Source organism: Aquarana catesbeiana, linkage group LG01, assembly GCF_042186555.1.
Source record: "Aquarana catesbeiana isolate 2022-GZ linkage group LG01, ASM4218655v1, whole genome shotgun sequence".
Lineage (NCBI taxonomy): Eukaryota > Metazoa > Chordata > Amphibia > Anura > Ranidae > Aquarana > Aquarana catesbeiana.
In genome coordinates this window covers 561,367,338-561,387,468 of record NC_133324.1, presented here as the reverse complement: position 1 = coordinate 561,387,468, position 20,131 = coordinate 561,367,338, and the positions used below count along the sequence as shown (strand labels likewise).

Below are 20,131 nucleotides of genomic sequence, written 5' to 3'. Positions count from 1 at the left end.
ACTGCACATATGGGCACAGATGAGACCGCACTTATAGGGATAGATGAGACCGCACCTATGGGCATAGATGAGATCGCACCTATGGGCTCTGATGAGACTGCACCTATGGGCTCTGATGAGACTGCACCTATGGGCTCTGATGAGACCAAACCTATGGGCATAGATGAGAACGCACCTATGGGCTCTGATGAGACTGCACCTATGGGCTCTGATGAGATCAAACCTATGGGCATAGATGAGACTGCCCCTATGGGCTCTGATGAGGCTGCACCTATGGGCATAGATGTTACTGCACCTATGGGCTCTGATGAGACTGCACCTATGGGCTCTGATGAGACCGAACCTATGGGCATAGATGAGACTGCACCTATGGGCTCTGATGAGATCGAACCTATGGGCATAGCTGAGACTGCCCCTATGGGCTCTGATGAGACTGCACCTATGGGCATAGATGAGACTGCACTTATGGGCTCTGATGAAACCGAACCTATGAGCATAGATGAGACTGCACCTATGGGCTCTGATGAGACCGAACCTATGGGCATAGATGAGACTGCACCTATGGGCTCTGATAAGACTGCACCTATGGGCTCTGATAAGACTGCACCTATGGGCTCTGATGAGACCGAACCTATGGGCATAGATGAGACTGCACCTATGGGCAGTGGTGTATTTAGGTTTTGTGCTGCCCTAGGCCTGACTGAGCTTGCGCACCCCCTAATTTAAATATGCCCCACCCCTTCCTGTCAAGGCCACACCCCTTTCTTTTAAAGATCCACCCTGTCATCTTCATTGGAGGAGGACAGAGGGACGCCGTGGGAAGAGGACAGAGAGGCATGTGGCATCTTTTCATTTGGGGGGTAAGGGGATATGTGCTAGTTGCTTTGGGAGGGGAGGATCAGACCCCCCTCACTAGCACATATCCTCTCCCCTCCCAAATCACCCAGCACATATCCCCTTACCCCCCTTCCCCTCATCCATGTGTGCATCTGTTATCTGCCCCCTTTCCCGGTTACTGTGTCCCCCTCCACTGTAAACTATACACAGACCTCAGAGCAGAAGCGCGGCTCTTGCACTGAAGTCGTGTCCCTCCTCTGTGGCTCCTTCTCCTCCTGGCTGTGTACACTAGAACATTGGAGCCGAGAAGGAGGAGGAGCCGAGGAGTGTGTGTGGCTGACAGTGGGGAGAGAGGTGGCAGCTGCTACGGAAAGCCGATCGCCGCTTGTGGGACCCCAGGTGGCAGATTTCCTGGGTGCCCACGCTAGCGCACTCTGGCTGCCAGTTACCGAAGCTCAGTGCCGGAACTTGTTGTGGGCTCTGGGACAGTGGCGTCACTAGGTTTGGTGTCACCTGGAGCTGTAAAAATTGTGTCCCCCCCTTAATTTTTGGACTGGAGGCCCAGCGTTGGAGCTCATTGTGGCGGTCAACAAGGCCTAGAGGATATCAGGTTAGGCACTTCCTAATGGCTCAGTCCCTGGGAACAGTAATGGATAATGGCCAACAGGCTCTCTTACCAGACCCAATGAAACCGCAACAGTGATCCCTCCAGCTGGACGTTCGCTCACTCTGGGTTGCCCAGGCGGACTCTGGTCAGTAGTGTAGCATGTCTGTACCCTGGCAGTGGCTTTATCTTTTGCCCCTCCTGGTGGTGCGGGTACAGTGTGGCTCCCTCTCTGGTGGTGCAGGTACAGCGTGGCTCTCTGGTGGTGTGGGTACAGCGTGGCTCTCTGGTGGTGTGGGTACAGCGTGGCTCTCTCTTTGGTGGTGCGGGAACAGTGTGGCTCCCTCTCTGGTGGTGCAGGTACAGCGTGGCTCTCTGGTGGTGTGGGTACAGCGTGGCTCTCTGGTGGTGTGGGTACAGCGTGGCTCTCTGGTGGTGCGGGTACAGCGTGGCTCTCTGGTGGTGCGGGTACAGCGTGGCTCTCTGGTGGTGCGGGTACAGCGTGGCTCTCTGGTGGTGCGGGTACAGCGTGGCTCTCTCTGGTGGTGCGGGTACAGCGTGGCTCTCTCTGGTGGTGCGGGTACAGCGTGGCTCTCTGGTGGTGCGGGTACAGCGTGGCTCTCTGGTGGTGCGGGTACAGCGTGGCTCTCTGGTGGTGTGGGTACCTCGTGGCTCTCTGGTGGTGCGGGTACAGCGTGGCTTTCTGGTGGTGCGGGTACAGCGTGGCTTTCTGGTGGTGCGGGTACAGCGTGTCTCTGGTGGTGCGGGTACAGCGTGGCTCTCTGGTGGTGCGGGTACAGCGTGGCCCTCTGGTGGTGCGGGTACAGCGTGTCTCTGGTGGTGCCGGTACAGCGTGGCTCTCTGGTGGTGCCGGTACAGCGTGGCTCTCTGGTGGTGCCAGTACAGCGTGGCTCTCTGGTGGTGCGGGTACAGCGTGGCTCTCTGGTGGTGCGGGTACAGCGTGTCTCTGGTGGTGCGGATACAGCGTGGCTCTCTGGTGGTGCGGGTACAGCGTGGCTCTGGTGGTGCGGGTACAGCGTGTCTCTGGTGGTGCGGGTACAGCGTGGCTCTCTGGTGGTGCGGGTACAGCGTGCCTCTCTGGTGGTGCGGGTACAGCGTAGCTCTCTGGTGGTGCGGGTACAGCGTAGCTCTCTGGTGGTGCGGGTACAGCGTGGCTCTCTGGTGGTGCGGGTACAGCGTGGCTCTCTGGTGGTGCGGGTACAGCGTGGCTCCCTCTTTTTCTCCTCTAACACCCCCCCTCAGCAGAGTGCATGCATGCTGGGGGCTGTAGCATGTCTGTTGACACACAGGGCCGCCATTCTTCAGGGACTATTTTCCCATGATGCCCCCCAGAGTCTTCTGATTGGCCCTCTGCTGTGGCCAATCATGGGGAGGAAAACAGCGGTCAGGAAGCTGGGCGGCGGCATGGTGAAACCAATTAGAGCCGCTCTCTCTCTCTTCTCCCTTCAGCTGACAGAAAGGGGAGGGGGGCGAGCGGGGGAGATACAGACAGCCCGCATCTCTCCTCTCCCTGTCACAGCGCTGCTGACCCATTTGCCAGAGAACTCCCCCCGCTCGCCCCCCTCCCCTTTCTGTCAGCTGAAGGGAGAAGAGAAAGAGAGAGCGGCTCTAATTGGTTTCGCTGTGCCGCCGCCCAGCTTCCTGATCGCTGTTTTCCTCCCCATGATTGGCCACAGCAGAGGGCCAATCAGAGACAGATTTACAGCTTTACGGAGGGGCGGCTTGACAGTTCTTACTTTAACTACTTTCTAGCCCCCTCCGCACCCGCACTGCTAAGCTGTACTCCCCAGATGGTGGCCCTGCTGTGCGGGAAGAGGGCGCCGCTGCCATTTTCGGGGGGGGGGGGTGGCTTTTTTGCCGCCCCCCCGCACAGTGCCGCCCTAGGCCTGGGCCTTGTTGGCCTAGGCCAAGACACAGCACTGCCTATGGGCTCTGATAAGACTGCACCTATGGGCTCTGATAAGACTGCACCTATGGGCTCTGATGAGGCTGCACCTATGGGCATAGATGAGACTGCACCTATGGGCTCTCATGAGACTGAACCTATGGGCTCTGATGAGACCACACTGTTTATCATGCGCAGCTGGATCTCTGTGTTAAGTTCCATTCCAAACAGGGGAAAAGATTGAAGGGAACAAGGTAGCCCATTTAGTAATTCTAGCAGATTCACTGGCGGTGCGTCCATAAAGGGCGCAGGAGCACGGCCCCTCTCTCCTGGCACCACTCCTGGCATTGCATGAATCTATCTATCGTCGCCGCTGACACCCCTTATTCAGGTGTCCGGCCCCTTTTTGGGCGCCGGGCACCTGAATTACAGTGGCGGGGGTGTTTCTTTGGAAGCACCTGATTAGAGCCGTAGGCTATAATAGGCGCCCAAAAAGGTGAACAGCGGGTGCAATGCTGTGCGTTCGCTGTTCACTCAGCTGTGTGTTAGCAAAGTGAAGGAATTCGCTTTGCTAACACTAAACCGCCTCTCAGCCAATCAGGTGCTCGGGTCTGTTACCTGTCACCTGATTGGCTGAAACGTCAGGCGCTGTGATTGGACGCCTGATAGAGAGGACGAAAGAAGACATCGAGGAGCGTGCAAGACACCGCCACTGACCCGCCGCAAGACAGGTAAGTGCGGTGCGATGAACACTGGCAGCATTTGATGGGGCACAGCAGCAGCAATTGATGGGCACACTGGAAGCATTTGATGGGGCACAGTAGTGGCAATTGATGGGCACACTGGCAGCATTTGATGGGGCACAGTACCGGCAATTAATGGGCACACTGGCAGCAATTGATGGGTACAGTGGCTGTGTTTGATGGCACAGTGGCTGCTCTTGATGAAAAGAAAAGCCGCTCTCAAAGCACAGGTTCCAAATGATACACACCCTTGATAGGCACTCAGGAGCAGGCTCTGCTGGGATCAGAGAACAAACGAATAAGCCTGGACGGCAGCACTTTATTTAATCGAATAAAGGTGTTGTATCTGAGTGCTGCCATTCAGGCTTATTCGTTTGTTCTCGGCTGCGCTTAACCACTTGAGCCCCGGACCATTATGCTGCCTAAGGACCAGAGGTCTTTTTCCAATTTGGCACTGCGTCGCTTTAACTGCTAATTGCGCGGTCATGCAATGCTGTACCCAAACGAAATTTGCGTCCTTTTCTTCCCACAAATAGAGCTTTCTTTTGATGGTATTTGATCACCTCTGCGGTTTTTATTTTTTGCGCTATAAACGGAAAAAGACCGAAAATTTTGAAAAAAAATGATATTTTCTACTTTTTGTTATAAAAAAAATCCAATAAACTAAATTTTAGTCATACATTTAGGCCAAAATGTATTCGGCCACATGTCTTTGGTAAAAAAAATGTCAATAAGCGTATATTTATTGGTTTGCGCAAAAGTTATAGCGTCTACAAACTAGGGTACATTTTCTGGAATTTACACAGCTTTTAGTTTATGACTGCCTATCTCATTTCTTGAGGTGCTAAAATGGCAGGGCAGTACAAAACCCCCCCAAATGACCCCATTTTGGAAAGTAGACACCCCAAGGAAATTGCTGAGAGGCATGTTGAACCCATTGAATATTTATTTTTTTTGTCCCAAGTGATTGAAAAATGACAAAAAAAAAAAAAAAAAAAAATATTTACAAAAAGTCGTCACTAAATGATATATTGCTCACACAGGCCATGGGCCTATGTGGAATTGCACCCCAAAATACATTTAGCTGCTTCTCCTGAGTATGGGGATACCACATGTGTGGGACTTTTTGGGAGCCTAGCCGCGTACGGGGCCCCGAAAACCAATCACCGCCTTCAGGATTTCTAAGGGTGTAAATTTTTGCTTTCACTCTTCACTGCCTATCACAGTTTCGGAGGCCATGGAATGCCCAGGTGGCACAAAACCCCCCAAAATGACCCCATTTTGGAAAGTAGACACCCCAAGCTATTTGCTGAGAGGCATATTGAGTCCATGGAATATTTTATATTTTGACACAAGTTGCGGGAAAGTGACACTTTTTTTTTTTTTTTTTTTTTTTTTCATAAAGTTGTCACTAAATGATATATTGCTCACACAGGCCATGGGCATATGTGGAATTGCACCCCAAAATACATTTAGCTGCTTCTCCTGAGTATGGGGATACCACATGTGTGGGACTTTTTGGGAGCCTAGCCGCGTACTGGACCCCGAAAACCAATCACTGCCTTCAGGATTTCTAAGGGTGAAAATTTTTGATTTCACTCTTTACTGCCTATCACAGTTTCGGAGGCCATGGAATGCCCAGGTGGCACAAAACCCCCCCAAATGACCCCATTTTGGAAAGTAGACACCCCAAGCTATTTGCTGAAAGGCATGGTGAGTATTTTGCAGCTCTCATTTGTTTTTGAAAATGAAGAAAGACAAGAAAAAACATTTTTTTTTTTTCTTTTTTCAATTTTCAAAACTTTGTGACAAAAAGTGAGGTCTGCAAAATACTCACTATACCTCTCAGCAAATAGCTTGGGGTGTCTACTTTCCAAAATGGGGTCATTTGTGGGGGTTTTGTGCCACCTGGGCATTCCATGGCCTCCGAAACTGTGATAGGCAGTGAAGAGTGAAATCAAAAATTCACGCCCTTAGAAAGCCTGAAGGCGGTGCTTGGTTTTCGGGGTCCCGTACGCGGCTAGGCTCCCAAAAAGTCTCACACATGTGGTATCCCCGTACTCAGGAGAAGCAGCAGAATGTATTTTGGGGTGTAATTTCACATATTTCCATGGCATGTTTGAGCAATATATCATTTAGTGACAACTTTGTGCAAAAAAAAAAAAAAAAAAAAAAAAATTTGTCTCTTTCCCGCAACTTGTGTCGCAATATAAAATATTCCATGGACTCGACATGCCTCTCAGCAAATAGCTTGGGGTGTCTACTTTCCAAAATGGGGTCATTTGGGGGGGTTTTGAACTGTCCTGGCATTTTATGCACAACATTTAGAAGCTTATGTCACACATCACCCACTCTTCTAACCACTTGAAGACAAAGCCCTTTCTGACACTTATTGTTTACATGAAAAAGTTTTTTTTTTTTGCAAAAAAATTACTTTGAACCCCCAAACATTATATATTTTTTTAAAGCAAATGCCCTACAGATTAAAATGGTGGGTGTTTCATTTTTTTTTTTCACACAGTAATTGCGCAGCGATTTTTCAAACGCATTTTTTGGGGAAAAAACACACTTTTTTTAATTTTAATGCACTAAAACACGCTATATTGCCCAAATGTTTGATGAAATAAAAAAGATGATCTTAGGCCGAGTACATGGATACCAAACATGACATGCTTTAAAATTGCGCACAAACGTGCAGTGGCAACAAAATAAATACATGTTTAAAAGCCTTCAAAAGCCTTTACAGGTTACCACTTTAGATTTACAGAGGAGGTCTACTGGAAAAATTACTGCACTCGATCTGGCCTTCGCGGTGATACCTCACATGCATGGTGCAATTGCTGTTTATGTTTGACGACAGACCGCCGCTTGCGTTCGCCTTAGCGCGAGAGCAGGGGGCGACAGGGGTGTTTTTTTTTTTTGTTTTTTTTTTCTTTATTATTTTTTTGCTTTTTTAATCTTACTTTTAAACTGTTCCTTTCATATTTTTTTTTTTAATCATTTTTATTGTTATCTCGGGGAATGTAAATATCCCCTATGATAGCAATAGGTAGTGACAGGTACTCTTTTTTGAAAAAATTGTGGTCTATTAGACCCTAGATCTCTCCTCTGCCCTCAAAGCATCTGACCACACCAAGATCGGTGTGATAAAATGCTTCCCCAATTTCCCAATGGCGCTATTTACATCTGGCGAAATCTAAGTCATGAAATACTCGTAGCTTCCGGTTTCTTAGGCCATAGAGATGTTTGGAGCCACTCTGGTCTCTGATCAGCTCTATGGTCAGCTGGCTGAATCACCGGCTGCATTCTCAGGTTCCCTGTTGAGACAGGAGAGCCAGAGAAAAACACGGAAGACGGTGGGGGGGGGGGGGGGGCATTCCCTCCCACGGCTTGTAAAAGCAGTCTAGAGGCTAATTAGCCGCTAGGATTGCTTTTACATGAAAGCCGACCGCTGGCTGAAAAGAATGATACCAAGATGATACCTAAACCTGCAGGCATCATTCTGGTATAACCACTCAAAGTCGTGAATGGCGTACCTGAAGACAAAAAAATGGTTAACAATGGTTAACAATAAAGCACAGTAAACAGTAAAGTATAAATAATTACATACCTGAAAAACAAACATGATAAAACATAATAACAATAACAATAACAATAAAACATTGCAGAATAGAATACAGTAAAAAAGAGCAGAACAATAGAGAGAGAGAATAGAGAGAGAGAGAACAATAAAACAACAACTATTTTTTTTTATTTCATATTTTTTTTTTTTTTTACACTTTTTTTGTAACTAACTTTTATAACGGTAACCGGTTCCAGGTTCGGGTCTCTCAAAATGCGATGGCATCTTGGGAGACCCTGTGAAAGTGTGCCTAGTCTGTGCAATGCTGTACCCTACGCTAATACTCAACTAGTGCATGGTAGCGTTCAAAACATTCACCAATGCAAAGACCAGGATTGTCAGGACAGGAGGGACAATAATAGCGGGTGTCACGCCTATATCCGCGCTTGCTGCAGACACGACATCTTTTTTGGGGGGTTCGTTGGGTAGGGGTACTCGGGAGGACATAAAAATGCCTCTCATGCAGCCGACTGCATTTGGTTGGGGATGTGAATGGGGGAAGTACGGGCGCTGCAGAAGCGGTGGGTTCCCAATTAGGATTGGCGAATGCAGCAGGAAGGGCATTATGGGCACGATGGGCCTGTGTTTGTCTTTTTGGTGGCAGCGGGACACTACTTGTGCTTGCCACCTCACCAGCTTGAACTGCACTTATGGGACTCGCCACGTCACCACGTGTTACTGCAGTGCTGGTTTGACTACGACCGGGGTGTACTAGGCCGCTGGCACTTGCCAGTTCACCAAAACGCTACCAAAAAAACTGTTAGCGATCGCAGGGATCAGGCCTGACTCTGCGAACGCTGCAGTTATGCGTTTAGTGTTTTGTAAGTGTCAGTGATCGATCGATACTGCACTTGGGTGGGCTGGGCCGGGCCGGGCGGAGGGGCAAAACGCAGGTGCTAGCAGGTATCTGGGCTGATCCCGCTAACACTGCGTTTTTGGGAACCCTAAACTGCTGGTGACGCTAGTATAGATCTGATCGGATCAGATATTGATCCGTTCAGATACTATACCACTAAGGGAGGCGTATGCTGCGTGCGTGGGTGTTAGTGGTACTGGCGCTAACCTGACGCTGCCTGGGGCTGGTGCTTGCCAGTTCACCAAAACGCTACAAAAAAAACTGTTAGCGATCGCAGGGATCAGGCCTGACTCTGCGAACGCTGCAGTTATGCGTTTAGTGTTTTGTAAGTGTCAGTGATCGATCGATACTGCACTTGGGTGGGCTGGGCTGGGCCGGGCGGAGGGGCAAAACGCAGGTGCTAGCAGGTATCTGGGCTGATTCCGCTAACACTGCGTTTTTGGGAACCCTAAACTGCTGGGGACGCTAGTATAGATCTGATCGGATCAGATATTGATCCGTTCAGATACTATACCACTAAGGGAGGTGTACGGTGCGTGCGTGGGTGTTAGCGGTACTGGCGCTAACCTGACGCCTGGGGCTGGTGCTTGCCAGTTCACCAAAATGCTACCAAAAAAACTGTTAGCGATCGCAGGGATCAGGCCTGACTCTGCGAACGCTGCAGTTATGCGTTTAGTGTTTTGTAAGTGACAGTGATCGATCGATACTGCACTTGGGTGGGCTGGGCGGAGGCACAAAACGCAGGTGCTAGCAGGTATCTGGGCTGATCCCGCTAACACTGCGTTTTTGGGAACCCTAAACTGCTGGGGACGCTAGTATAGATCTGATCGGATCAGATATTGATCCGATCAGATACTATACCACTAAGGGAGGCGTATGCTGCATGCGTGGGTGTTAGCGGTACTGGCGCTAATCTGACGCTGCCTGGGGCGACGCATATCACCGCCGGGCGATCAGGGGGCTAAACCTTTATTTGGTAATAAACGGCGGGTGCCCTGACACTATAAAAAATAAACGAACTAACCAGCGTCATCCGTAACGGTTATACGGTGATCAGTGGTGAAAGGGTTAACTAGGGGGCAATCAAGGGGTTAAAACATTTATTAGGTAGTATATGGGGGTCCCTGACGCTATAAAACGCTGACGGCGAACCTAAATATTTACCTCACTAACTAGCGTCACCAGCGACACTAATACAGCGATCAGAAAAATGATCGCTTAGTGACACTGGTGACAGGGGGTGATCAAGGGGTTAAAACTTTATTAGGGGGGGTTAGGGGGGTACCCTAGACCTAAAGGGGGGTAATACTCACTGTCCCAACACTGTAACTGTCACAAACTGACACTATGCAGTAATCAGAAAAAAAAAAAAAAAAAAACAAAAAAAACTGCTGGTGTCAGTTTGTGACAGGGGGGGGGGGGGTGATTGGGGGGGGATCGGGGGGCGATCGGGGGGGGGATCGGGGTGTTTTGTGTGCCTGGCATGTTCTACTGTGTGTGTGTGTGTTGGTGCACTCACATAGATGTCTTCTCTCCTCGGGCCGGAACGGAAAATACCGACCCGAGGGGAGATGACATCACTTCCTTTGCTGCTGTTTAGCATACAGCAGCAAAGGAGTGTTTTCATTGGCCGGCGGCGATCGCGAGGGGGGGGCCACGAACGGATGGTCTCCCCCTCATCACCGATCGCCGCTGGACAAAAGACGACCGCCTCGGGCACCGGGGGGGGGTCCGATTGGACCCCCCACCCGCGGAAGGCAAATCACGTACCCTGTACGTGATTTTGCCTGTCCGTGCCACTTTGCCGACGTACATCGGCGTGAGGCGGTCGTCAAGTGGTTAATGGGCACAAGGGCTGCATTTGATGGCACAGTGGCAGCATTTGATGGCACATTGGCTGCGTTTTATGGGTACAGTGGCAGCAATTGATGGGCACAGTGATTGCTTTTGATGGGCACAGTGGCTGCGTTTGGGCACAGTGGCAGCATTTGATGGCACAGTGGCTGCGTTTGATGGCACAGTGGCTGAGTTTGGGCACAGTGGCAGCATTTGATAGCACAGTGGCTGCGTTTGATGGCACAGTGGCGGCAATTGATGGGCACATTAGCTGCATTTGATGGCACAGTGGCTGCAATTGGTGTTTTTTTTTCAGTTTGTTTGCGCCCCCCCAAAAATTTTGAGCACCAGCTGCCACTGAGCAGATTGCTAGTAATTATAAAGTCAAACCTCCAGGACATCCATCCAGTAACTAAATGGTTAATTGTATCAAAATATATATATATATATATATATATATATATATATATATATATATATATATATATATAAAAAATGTATCAAGTAATGCCCCTAATAGCATAGTCCACTTTGGTTTTGACAGTAGGTTAACATAAATGCACCCCCCTTGAAGTAATCGATATAATTATTAATATTATATCTGTGTATTAATTTGTCTAGTCCCTATAATTAGTTGGTCTATTAAACTCTGAGCACATGCTATTGTTAATATCACAATAATACCAGGTTAGCTATGAAACCAAACACACGGTGCTGATAGTAAAACAATATCTTATTTTATTTCCCAAGGAGTTAGGAAACTATCATAAAAGTACTAAAAGGGTATTACAATGTTACATAGCTTACAATCAGAACACACTATACTAACAGCATATATCTACAACATATAACAACAATGAAATATCAAAGATACTTATCACACATGGTTTCCTCTGCGGGTTCTGGATGATAAAAGGGGTCTGGGCCACATGGAATATAGGCCCAAGCCCTCAGTCAGAGCAAGGTCCCAAGATAGCAGAGGGACGACCTTATGGCAGGCTTCTCAGCAACCAAGAGAGAGAACAAAAGCCTGTGTGTCCCTTACATTCAAACATACACGCCCACTCGTAGCCACCCCCATTTGCTTTTTATCCAATATACATTGCCGAGAGGTATCCCTTCAGATGTCTGCCCATTCTCCAGGAGGCATGCTATATTGTCCCCCAGGGCCAGCGTCTCTATTAGTCCTGTGTCAAATCTCAATAGACATCTTGGCAGCAGTGGTCTCTTTGAAGCTTGTACTCGCACATGTCACAGCAGGTGGGCTTGAGCCAAGGTATTGTTCTTCTGATCACAAAGCTTTGATGTGTTTCATTCCTACCTGGCTGTGTCAAACAGGAAGTGAAATACCAGAAGTAAGATATTAAACCATGTCGCTATCCAACACCCCTACAGTAACAGACGTAAATTACCCAGCTAGCACTAGCATCTATGGACTGGCTAATGAATCCTATAGGACAAATGTGGAAGTTTGAAGTTATTTGGATAACTCCAGGTGAGTATTGGAAAGATCTCACCACTTGTCCGTGTGTCCAGGATCAGTCCCGTCCAAGTCCTTTAGTACAGCTTTTTTCGGCTGGGTTGTGGTAGAAGGTAGGGGTACATTTTCCTCCAGGGTCCGCATGTTTCCTGTGCATGCTGAACAGCGTGTAAACACTGTCCGCCGGCTGCAGAGTAGGCGGAGACCTCGAAGATCCTTGCAAGAGCTCACAGAGACGTGAGGCAACACAGAGGGAGTGGTCTGAGTAGTGGCTTGTCTGTATCCTCACATCGGACAACGTGCTGACATCATGCTGACATGTTTCACTTGCAAACCAAGTTTCTTCAGAGCATGCGTGGGCATCTAGCGTGAGTCTTTAAATACAGGCGTTGTGATTCACATAGAATCACCGGCTGTTTACATTGACGCCCCCTTCCCATTAATCAGCCACTCACACCCGGACAATAATACATAAGAGGGACAACCCAGGAGTGTGAGCGAACCACTACCACTCTCCCTATAGTAATTAGCCTAAATAAAAATCAAAACAAATAAAACATAAATGGAAGGAAAAATATGTGAAAGAAGGAAAAGAAACATAACCTAAACCAAATAGTGCAAGGCATGAACGAACCAAGGAGCAAGATTGCATATTCATTTATACACATCAAATGGACTTTATTAACCATTTAGTTAGTGGACAGATGTCCTGGAGGTTTAACTTTATAATTACTAGCAATCTGATAGAATTAATAAATGGGCTACCTTTTTCCCTTCAAGCTTTTCCCCTGTTTGGAATAGAACTTAACACAGAGATCCAGCTGCGCATGATAAACAGAGAGGCTTGTATGTCTGTGTGTGGTGCCCACCTGTATCCTTAGACAATAGTCTAATTTTATATGAATGTGGTGGAGGTTGGTTTCTTTATTTCATTAATTATGTCATTATGTGGAATTTTTTCAATAAAAGTAAAGTTATACTCATGAATACGGACAGTTCCTCTCTGAAGAATTCTTTTTGGGAAATCTTTTTTCCCTCCCCCCTTTTTTGTATGCCTAGTTCAATTCAGAGGAACACACCTAGTTGGTCAATTATATTTAATCCCCTAGGTGACGGTACCCTATGACTACTTTTGGGACTATTTTACTGATAAAAGTCCCCACTATAGTCTTTTTTACTGGGATGTAGCCGGTCTGTCTTCTTTTACATGTTTTTGTTTTGTAGGCTCCTGGGAGATGGCCATTCCCCTCCAGAACACAGCAGGTGACTCATAGGGGGTTATTTACTAAAACTTGACAATGCAAACTCTGGTGCAACTCTGCATTTAAACCAATCGGCTTCCAGGTTTTATTGTCAAAGTTTAATTGAACAAGCTGAAGTTAGAAGCTGATTGGCTACCAAACCAGACCTCCCAACTTTTTGAGGTGGGAATGAGGGACACCTATCAGCAAAAGTATGTAGGCATAGGACACACCCCTTGTCCCGCCCCCTTAAAGGAGAATTGTACAAAAAAACAAGATTAGTTAAGCCCACAATTGCTTTTTTTACCACTACTAATCCTTTATATTGGCTTTTGGAATTTGGAAATGTTAAGTGCTGGAAAACACTTAGATAAAAAGTGCAATTTTATATACATCTATATCGATCAGACCAAAATGAGGGACAAATGAGGAGGAATGAGGGACAGAGGGACATTGCTCCAAATCAGGGACAGTTCCTCGACATCAGGGACAGTTGGGAGCTATGCCATACACAGCTGCGCCGGATTCTGAGTGCTCCAGGTTTAGTAAATTTGCCCCATAGCCTTGGCTCTGTGTTTTTTTTTCTATGAGGCTGTAAGCCTGTGTAAGAGGAGTGTATTTCCCGTTCCTCCAATCAGCTGTGAGATATCAGGAAACTTCATGCTCTATGCTCTGCAGTGTGTATAATGTCAGATGCCCACTCCTAGAGCTGAGAAAAAATCTTATGATCTGTGTGTTTTTAGAATGATCTGCAGAATAATTTGCTGCAGATAAACAAGCACAACTTATATAGGAAGATTTTTTTAATCTCTAGTAATCTCACTGGGTATATGTGAGGGTTTACAACAACTTTAGGGAATGTGTTGTCAACACGCCAAGGATCTTTTAAATAGTGTTTCATTTTCAATGGTACCCATGCCTATATGCCTATATATATGGTACCCATGCCTATATGGAAACAATACAAAAGACTGAAGCTCTTTAGCTGGCCATACAGGAGTAGATTTTAAGGAAAATAGACTGCACTTTGCAAGTGCATTGGCACTCATTTTCCCTAGAGCTTAGTGAAAGCAGTGAAGTTTCAATTTGTGAAGAATACCCATCACTTTGTGCAAGGAAAATAAAATAACAGCATTTTTGCTTGCACGTGATTGGATGATGGAAATCAGCAGAGCTTCACCACATTCACTAAGCTCTGGGGATGGAGGGACCCTCCAACTCTATTTATATATTAACTGTTTAGCGGGCAGGCCATGCCCAGGGCAAAAGTAAATGAAGCAGGGATGAGTGGATAGTCAAGAGTATAAGGTGGAGTACTCTGTTTATCTACGGAATGGTCAGGTGTTTGGCCTCCACCCAGCCCTCCCAAATTTTATCAAATTTCTTCGGACAATTTCTTCCCATATATGTTAGTTTGTATAGGGGCAGAGCTGCATTGATGAGTGAGAGCCCACCTAGTTAATATCATCCAGGACTGTCTTCCAAAAATCCACTATCCTCGGACATGTCCACACTGTATGATAAAAATCTGCATTGTCTGAGCCACACCTGGGACAAATGGCTGTTCTATCTTGATAAATTTTGGCTAAGCGCGATGGGGAGTAATAAGCACGATGGAGAAATTTCAGTTGGGTAAACCTGTCCCTAGAGGAAATGGTCAGGGTTAGATATTGCTGCACCCCCTCCTCCCAGTCGTCATCAGTCAGGTCAGGGATGTCCCGCTGCCAGAGTGACATTAATTGTGAGACTCTAGATGTGTCCAACAGGGCAAGTCTGTTATAAATAGTCGAGAGCAGTCTAGTGCCTTCAGGTGCCCGAAGTTCAGTTTCCAAGTCTGACATCTGTAAGGTTACCGGACTGGGAAACTGGGAGCGAAAAGCATGTCTTATCTGAAGATATCTAAAGAACATCTGGTTTGGGAGGCCTTTTTTACTCTTCAGATCATCGAACGTTGTCAGTTGTCCCTGCGATATGATATCACTAAGGGCAACTATTCCGTATCTAGCCCATATGATGGGATCCGGTATCGACTGAAAGTGACTCAACCGCGAGTTACCCCAAAGTGGTGTCACAGGGGACCACGTATTTTGTTTCCCTAGTTTCATGCTCACCGTATCCCACACTTTAATGGTCGTTTTCATGGGCACAGACATCTTCGGATTGGAGCGGGGGCCTCTATGTATGAGATTTCGTAGCTCCGAGTAGGAACCAAGCATCGCGGCCTCCACAGTAGATGCCGGGTTAGAGGGCTCCTCCGCCAACCACCACTTCAATGTCACCAGGACTGCAGCCCAATAGTATTTTAATAAACAGGGGAGTGCCAGGCCTCCCAAAGTAACCGGTAGTTGTAAGATTGTTTTTGCGATTCTGGGGGCCTTCCCATTCCATACGAAGGAGACGACCAGACTATCGAGTTTGTTAGAAAAGGAAATAGGTATGGGTACAGGAGTTTGTCTGAATAGATAGGTGAATCTGGGCAGGATGGACATCTTAAAGTGGTTTTCCGGCCGAAATTATACTTTTTAAATAAAAATACCCCTATAATACACAAGCTTAATGTATTCTAGTAAAGTTAGTCTGTAAACTAAGATCTGTTTTGTTAGTTTATAGCAGTAGTTTGTTATTTTATAAACTTACAGCAGGCCGTGGCCATCTTAAGTCTGGGCATCTGAAGCCAGACTGTATTTCTTCCTGGATCTCATCCTTGCAGATCTCGCACATGCTCAGTGCAGCACAAGCAGTGTAATAGGTTTCAGGTCAGGTTTCCATAGCAACAGCAGTTTCAGAGGAAGTTGCCGCCCCTTCCCAGAAGGCATTGCAAACAGGAAATGATGTGATGGGCAGCAGCCAGGGAGGAGGAAGTGAAAAATGAATACAGCAGATATACAGTAGGTGCTGAGAAAAAAAATTAAAAAATATCCAATTTGTTTACAGTGCACAGTTTAGTGAGGGATGCTGAAGAGTTGTAAAAGTGGGTGGAACTCCACTTTAATTAAATTTATGTGGCCCACTGGACTGAGGGGAAGAGACCTCCATGAGGAAAATTGGTGGGTCACCCGAGACATCACCGGGGCCAAATTCAGGCCAATGAATTGGCGAAGGTCTCTATGTATCTCTACGCCGAGGTATCTTAACTGGGATACCCGGCGAAGCTGGGCATCCGAATGTAAAGGAGCAACCCCAGAGTGCAGTGGGAACAATACTGATTTCCCCCAGTTAATACATATTCCTGAATATCGCCCACATCTGTCTATGACCTGAAGTGCTTGTGTCAATGAGTTTCCGTCATCTTTAAGATATAACAAGGTGCCATCCGCATACAATGACACCTTTTCTTGTAGTGGGCCTATAGTTATACCCTGTATCTGAGAGGTGGAACTAATAAGGATAGCCATGGGTTCTATCGCCAGCGCAAAGAGCCCCAGGGATAATGGGCAGCCCTGTCTCGTTCCCCTGCGAAGGGGACAAGGTGGAGAGAGGACCGTTCCAGTGCGTACCCTGGCTGTCGGGGATCTGTACACAGCCTCCACCCAGGAGATGAAGACGGGACCAAATCCAAATCTGCAGAGGACCTCCCATAGATAGTTCCATTCCACAGAATCGAAAGCTTTTTCCGCATCCAGGGAGGCCACTACCGCTTGGTCAATGTCTCCAACCCCCGAGGACAAGACTGCATACTGTCTCCGCATTTTGATGTCCGTGCCCTTGCCCGGCATGAAGCCTGATTGATCTTCATGTACTAATGACAGTATTACTTCATTTAGACATCTGGCAAGAATTTTGGTTAAAATTTTGGCATCAGAATTCAAGAGGGAAATGGGCCTATAGGACGAACATAATTGGGGATCTTTCCCTGGTTTGGGCACCACAACTATTATGGCTTGTGCCATAGATGGGGGGAGGGCTCCTCCTTTTAGCGTCTTAATAAACATGTTGTGTAGTCTAGGTGCCACTTCCTCAGTATATTGCTGATAAAACTCAGGAGGGAACCCATCCGCCCCCGGAGTCTTACCTGATTGTAGAGAACCTAAAGCTAGTTGGACCTCTTCTAATGTGATCGGGCTATCCAGGGACTTCCTAGCCTCCGGGGTAAGAGTAGGAAATTCCACCTCATCCAAGGACCTAGACAACTCTTCCTCAGAGTATCCTGCTCTCGACGAGTACAGATTGGAGTAAAATTCCATAAAGCATGTGTTTATGTCTGATGGATCTGTCTTAACTTGCTAAAAGGCATAAATTGGGATAAAATATTAGGAACAAAGAATACGGAGGAGAGATGGGTTTGCTTTAAGAGCATATTAAATAAGGGCATTAGCCAATGTATCCCATTGGGTAATAAATTTAAAAGAGCGAACAAACATCCTGGATGGCTTAACTCCAATGTAAAAATGCATATAAAAGCAAAGGAGAAGGCCTTCAAAAAATACAAGGTTGAGGGATCATCCACAGCATTCAGAATTTATAAAGAATGCAATAAGAAATGTAAGGGTGCAATTAGGATGGCTAAGATAGAACATGAAAGACACATAGCGGAGGAGAGCAAAAAAAATCCCAAGAAATTCTTTAAGTATGTAAACAGTAAAAAAGGGAGGACAGACCATATTGGCCCCATAAAGAATGAGGAAGGACATCTGGTTACAAAGGATGGGGAGATGGCAAAGGTATTGAATTTATTCTTCTCCTCAGTCTTCACGAGTGAATCGGGGGGCTTCAGTAACCAAAACTGCAGTGTTTATCCTCATGACACAACACAGGAAGCACCTACATGGTTAACAGAGGACGGAATTAAAATTAGACTTGAGAAACTTAACATTAATAAATCACCGGGACCAGATGGCTTGCATCCGAGGGTACTTAGGGAACTCAGTCAGGTGATTGCCAGACCGTTGTTCCTAATTTTTACAGACAGTCTATTGACTGGAATGGTACCAGCTGATTGGAGAAAAGCCAATGTAGCACCAATATTTAAAAAGGGCCCAAAAAACATCCCTGGGAATTACAGACCAGTTAGCCTAACATCAATAGTATGTAAACTCTTGGAGGGGATGATAAGGGACTATATACAAGATTTTACTAATAAGAATGATATCATTTGCAGTAATCAGCATGGATTCATGAAGAATCGTTCTTGCCAAACCAATCTATTAACCTTCTATGAGGAGGTGAGTTGCCATCTAGATAAAGGAAGGCCCGTAGACGTGGTGTATCTGGATTTTGCAAAAGCATTTGACACAGTTCCCCATAAACGTTTACTGTACAAAATAAGGTGCGTTGGCATGGACCATAGGGTGAGTACATGGATTGAAAACTGGCTACAAGGGCGTGTTCCGAGGGTCGTGATAAATGGGGAGTACTCAGAATGGTCAGGGGTGGGTAGTGGGGTTCCCCAGGGTTCTGTGCTGGGACCAATCCTATTTAATTTGTTCATAAACGACCTGGAGGATGGGACAAACAGTTCAATCTCTGTATTTGCAGACGATACTAAGCTAAGCAGGGCAATAACTTCTCCGCAGGATGTGGAAATCTTGCAAAAAGACCTGAACAAATTAATGGGGTGGGCGACTACATGGCAAATGAGGTTCAATGTAGAAAAATGTAAAATAATGCATTTGGGTGGCAAAAATATGAATGCAATCTATACACTGGGGGGAGAACCTCTGGGGGAATCTAGGATGGAAAAGGACTTGGGGGTCCTAGTGGATGATAGGCTCAGCAATGGCATGCAATGCCAAGCTGCTGCTAATAAAGCAAACAGAATATTGGCATGCATTAAAAGGGGGATCAACTGCAGAGATAAAACGATAATTCTCCCGCTCTACAAGACTCTGGTCCGCCCGCACCTGGAGTATGCTGTCCAGTTCTGGGCACCAGTCCTCAGGAGGGACGTACTGGAAATGGAGCGAGTACAAAGAAGGGCAACAAAGCTAATAAAGGGTCTGGAGGATCTTAGTTATTAGGAAAGGTTGCGAGCACTGAACTTATTCTCTCTGGAGAAGAGACGCTTGAGAGGGGATATGATTTCAATTTACAAATACTGTACTGGTGACCCCACAATAGGGATAAAACTTTTTCGCAGAAGAGAGTTTAATAAGACTCGTGGCCACTCATTACTATTAGAAGAAAAGAGGTTTAACCTTAAACTACGTAGAGGGTTCTTTACTGTAAGAGCGGCAAGGATGTGGAATTCCCTTCCACAGGCGATGGTCTCAGCGGGGAGCATTGATAGCTTCAAGAAACTATTAGATAATCACCTGAATGACCGCAATATACAGGGATATGTAATGTAATACTGACACATAATCACACACATAGGTTGGACTTGATGGACTTGTGTCTTTTTTCAACCTCACCTACTATGTAACTATGTAACTATGTAACTGTTCCGTCCGTCGCCTCAATACTCACTATAGTGGAGGTCGGGGATTGTTCTTTAGCGAGCCAGGCTAACAGTCTCCCTGTCTTTTCCCCTGTTCAAAGATTCTTTGTGATTGAACCAACTGTCTTTTATTAACTTTGGCCACCCTAAGAAGCAAAACCTCCCTGTACGCTGCTTTCATGTCCTGTCCTGTGATGGGGTTAGCCGTGAGGGCGAAGTCAGATTCAAGAGATTGAGCCTTGGCCTCCGCTTCCTCAAGTGTAATCTGGTTATTTTTACATTCCGTAGCTATAGAAGACATATAACATCCTCTAATATAGGCCTTAAATGCGTCCCAGTCGTTACCCGGTGAAGTAGAGTTAGCATTTATCAACCAGTATTGTTCAATCAAGGTGGCCATCTCAAACTCTATAGTCGGGTGATTTATCCAAAATTTAGACAGACGCCAAATTCTGTCAGTTGGGGGTGTCACTGTTTGTATAACACAGAACATCGGTGAATGGTCCGATATTCCTCTGGGCAGGATCTTGATCTCTCTAAGCCTAGGCAGAAGACTGCCACTGGCATAGAGGAGATCAATGCGAGATAGCGTATTATGGGAAAGGGAGCAGCATGTGTAAGAGCGTTCAT

General features: G+C 46.7%; 1 protein-coding gene across 1 annotated transcript in view; it reads right to left on the bottom strand.

Annotated features, from left to right (window-relative positions):
• Positions 1-19,901, bottom strand: part of LOC141126931 (uncharacterized) — a 114,280-nt gene extending 94,379 nt beyond the window's left edge. Inside the window, exons 1-4 of the mRNA XM_073613004.1 lie at positions 19,662-19,901; positions 17,138-17,348; positions 15,237-15,409; positions 1,515-2,687 (exon numbers count right to left, since the gene is read on the bottom strand). Coding sequence (XP_073469105.1) covers positions 1,515-2,687; positions 15,237-15,409; positions 17,138-17,348; positions 19,662-19,901 — 1,797 coding nt within the window. The remainder of the gene's footprint in view (positions 1-1,514; positions 2,688-15,236; positions 15,410-17,137; positions 17,349-19,661) is intronic.
• Between the last annotated feature and the right edge of the window lie 230 nt (positions 19,902-20,131).